The 3,112-nt window shown below is 36.6% G+C and overlaps 1 protein-coding gene across 1 annotated transcript; it reads right to left on the bottom strand.

The window, feature by feature from the left end:
- Positions 1 to 1,095: 1,095 nt before the first annotated feature.
- LOC106304479 (xyloglucan endotransglucosylase/hydrolase protein 14-like) lies at positions 1,096 to 2,521 on the bottom strand. The gene is made up of 3 exons (XM_013740885.1): positions 2,204 to 2,521; positions 1,902 to 2,095; positions 1,096 to 1,568 (listed from the first exon to the last, which is right to left on the bottom strand). Exons 1-3 carry the CDS (start codon positions 2,480 to 2,482, stop codon positions 1,181 to 1,183), a joined length of 861 nt encoding a protein of 286 aa, XP_013596339.1. The 5' UTR covers positions 2,483 to 2,521; the 3' UTR covers positions 1,096 to 1,180.
- Between the last annotated feature and the right edge of the window lie 591 nt (positions 2,522 to 3,112).

Below are 3,112 nucleotides of genomic sequence, written 5' to 3'. Positions count from 1 at the left end.
ATATCTATTGTTACGAATAATTTTTGCAGTTACTTGAAGATACACAAACTATATTTTAGCGTCGAATCAATAACTAGTCACCCCTTTACACGCATTAATCTACATTATTCTGGATTAAGAAATTAAAAGATTAACAGTGTAATTAATTACGAGGACTTATGCGAGTAAGAGGCATAAGATGTTGAAGGCGGAGGAGACGACGAGTACAAACACCGTGGCGGCGATGTAGTTTAAAATGATGTCACTTCCAACCTGTCGCTATAGTTAGCCAAGAATCGTGAGTTCTATTCATCTCTTCTAGTAATGGGTAATGATTAGCTGGTCAGTTTTGTTGTACCTTGTAAAAATTCTAGCGAACTGGAGATCTAACTGTTGGGGTCAAAATCGGTCACTACGGAATCAATGTCGAAAAGTTTTCTAAAAATGTCTCTTTAAAAAAAGAGATAATAGTTAAAAAATATATAACGGAAAAACCGAAATTGAGTTTCGTATGAATTCTGAAAAGGATTCATAAGATATATAGAAATTTTGATTTTCTGGATTTTAGGCTATAAACTTTACAAAATTTACCATCAATAATTCCAAACAATGTTGCTGAATTTCTTAAACAAAAAGCTGCTGGAGAGGAGACCAAGTTACTTGCTCTGCTCCTGGGATAGGCCTGAAACCTAATTCTTAGTGAAACAAACTTGCCATGTTTGTGGGATGACACTTGGATGTTCATTCATTAATGTATCTAATGGGGTAGACGCTACTCCATTGTGCAATCGTCTGTTTCCTTCATGCCATAAACTTTAATACTAGGTCATTTAAGGACATGCGGAGTCTATAAGATTTTTTTTATTATTGTTGTGTGTTCTATCTTTCTTATAGTGTGTATCTTTTAGAACACTGATGTTTGCGTAAACACTGGACGCAAAATAAACAACCACAGCTCAACAGAATTAATAAACAGTCAGGCCTAATACCTGCGAGATAAAATGTATTATCAAGTACAACTTTTTATTTTATGTAACATTATATATGCGTGTATTATCACAACGCAGAAACACTTGAAAAAAAAAGAGAGAATAAATCAAAGTAACATCACAAGAATCAAATAACACGAAGGGGAAATAGAACAAAAGTTTTTGAGGAAAATGCTCGAAAATTGTCATAGTAGGAGGATCAACCAAAGTTTTCAAAGGTAACACTCCTTGGCAAAACCCTGAGGGAACCTCTTGTAATCGGTACAATAGTTGTAGATCAGGAATTCTTTTTGCACCCAGTTCATCTGTCCGATCTGGTGGTTATTGAGAGTGGTCCACATCCACGAGTTTTTGTTTCCGTCACAAGTCACCCATGTCAAGTTTGATGTCCTGCTACATGAGCTTTTGTCGTCGAAGTTCCTGTAATGTGCTCTGAATGGTGCGTTGCTCCAGTCGGTCTTCACGCGACCGCCTTGCGTGGCCCAGTCATCAGCTTCCCAAAGGCTTGAGTATATCTTCATGGGTTGGGACGTAGGGTAAGCCACTCCATTTTTCTCGTTGTTCTTGAACACCCGAATTGGGATCCCATCCACAAGAAAGCTTCATACACAAAAAAAAAGTTTATCAAAAACATGTCAAGTGATTCTAGACGTTTCAAAATGCCAAAAATCATTTTTACAACTAATATTCCTACGCGTATATAAAAATAACATAACAATAGTCAAGGGATCACTGAAAAAAATATGGGATTAGACATGTCAAAGTGATCGTAAGCCTTGTATCAACGAATAAATGAAAACATATATTTTTGGATAATAATCTATTTCTCCATCATAACATCTACACAAAGTTCCATGCCATATTTTTTTTTATACTAACTAATATTACCCGTTGTTATCAATGTAGGGTTTCCTGATAGACTATAATACTCACATGATGTTAAGAGGGTTCCAGTGGACGGTGTAGGTGTGGAAATTAGCGGTGGGATCGAACCAGAGGCGGAACTGCATCTCGCGGTCACCTTTACCTCCGGTGAAGACATTGGTGTGGATAGTGTAAGGCTGTCCTGTGACATTTCCCAAGAACTCAAAATCAATCTCATCCCATGTCGCACCTTTAGACGAAAGCTGCCACAAAATGTACAATATTAGGAGATAATTTCATTTATTACCTGACTAGTTCTCATATGAGCAAGAACACTAATATCAAATCATTTTCACAAGGAGAGTCCTTACGTAGTAGGCGGTTACGGTACCAGCTGAGTTTCCAGCGACAAGCTTGAGCTTCATGTCGATCTTACCGTACAAGTATTCCTTCTTGGACTGAAACCCTGAGCCGGAGACCTTGTCAAGAGTGCAAGTGAGAAGCTGCCCACTCTCGTATACGTCGGCACGGCCATCTCCCCAAGTGATATCAAAGCTGTCGTAGAAGCTTCCGGCAGATGCAGCGGCAACAAATAAGCCAAACCAGAGGAAAGACAACAACAGAGGCTTTTTTGATGCGGGAACCGCCATTTTATGCCCGGTAACTCTGTTGTTTCTTGCCGTGGAAGATAAGTGTTGGTCGATGGATTAAGATGAGTTGGAAATGAGAATTTATATAAAGGGAGTTTCGTGGAGGCACATCATCTATCGACGTGGTAGTCTTAAACTTTGTATTTACTAGTATTTAAATTAAGAATTATTCGACCTTACAGGGTTAAATTAAGAATTATTCGGCCTTACACGGTTCAACGTATAGGCAAGTTCATGGACTGTTTGTGTCTAAAGTGTTTTATTTCTTCAATACATTAATATTGTCTATCTGTCACCAAAATATATTTTATTTTGTATTTTCTCAATATTAGTTTAAATCAACATGCCATTTGTTAAATTGAAAGGGTTGAAGAATTATACCGTTATCGGATTAATTAATTAATAATAGTCAAATAGCTTATAATTTATAATTTTTGCTTGAGGAATCAATAAAAGGAATCTAAGAAAACGATATTCGGTAACTTTCTAGTTTTTTTTTTACTTTTTTATATCAAAACAAAGTGAAATACTATACTTCTCTAACCAGATATGAAAAATCGTTATTGATTGATGGCTAAAGACCATCAGATATAATTATTATTAGGTATAGATAGAAAAATGGCGAACCAC

The sequence above is a fragment of the Brassica oleracea genome, chromosome C7, assembly GCF_000695525.1.
Source record: "Brassica oleracea var. oleracea cultivar TO1000 chromosome C7, BOL, whole genome shotgun sequence".
Classification (NCBI taxonomy): domain Eukaryota; kingdom Viridiplantae; phylum Streptophyta; class Magnoliopsida; order Brassicales; family Brassicaceae; genus Brassica; species Brassica oleracea.
The sequence above is the reverse complement of the archived record's forward strand: the minus strand, read 5'-3'. Positions and strand labels throughout refer to the sequence as shown.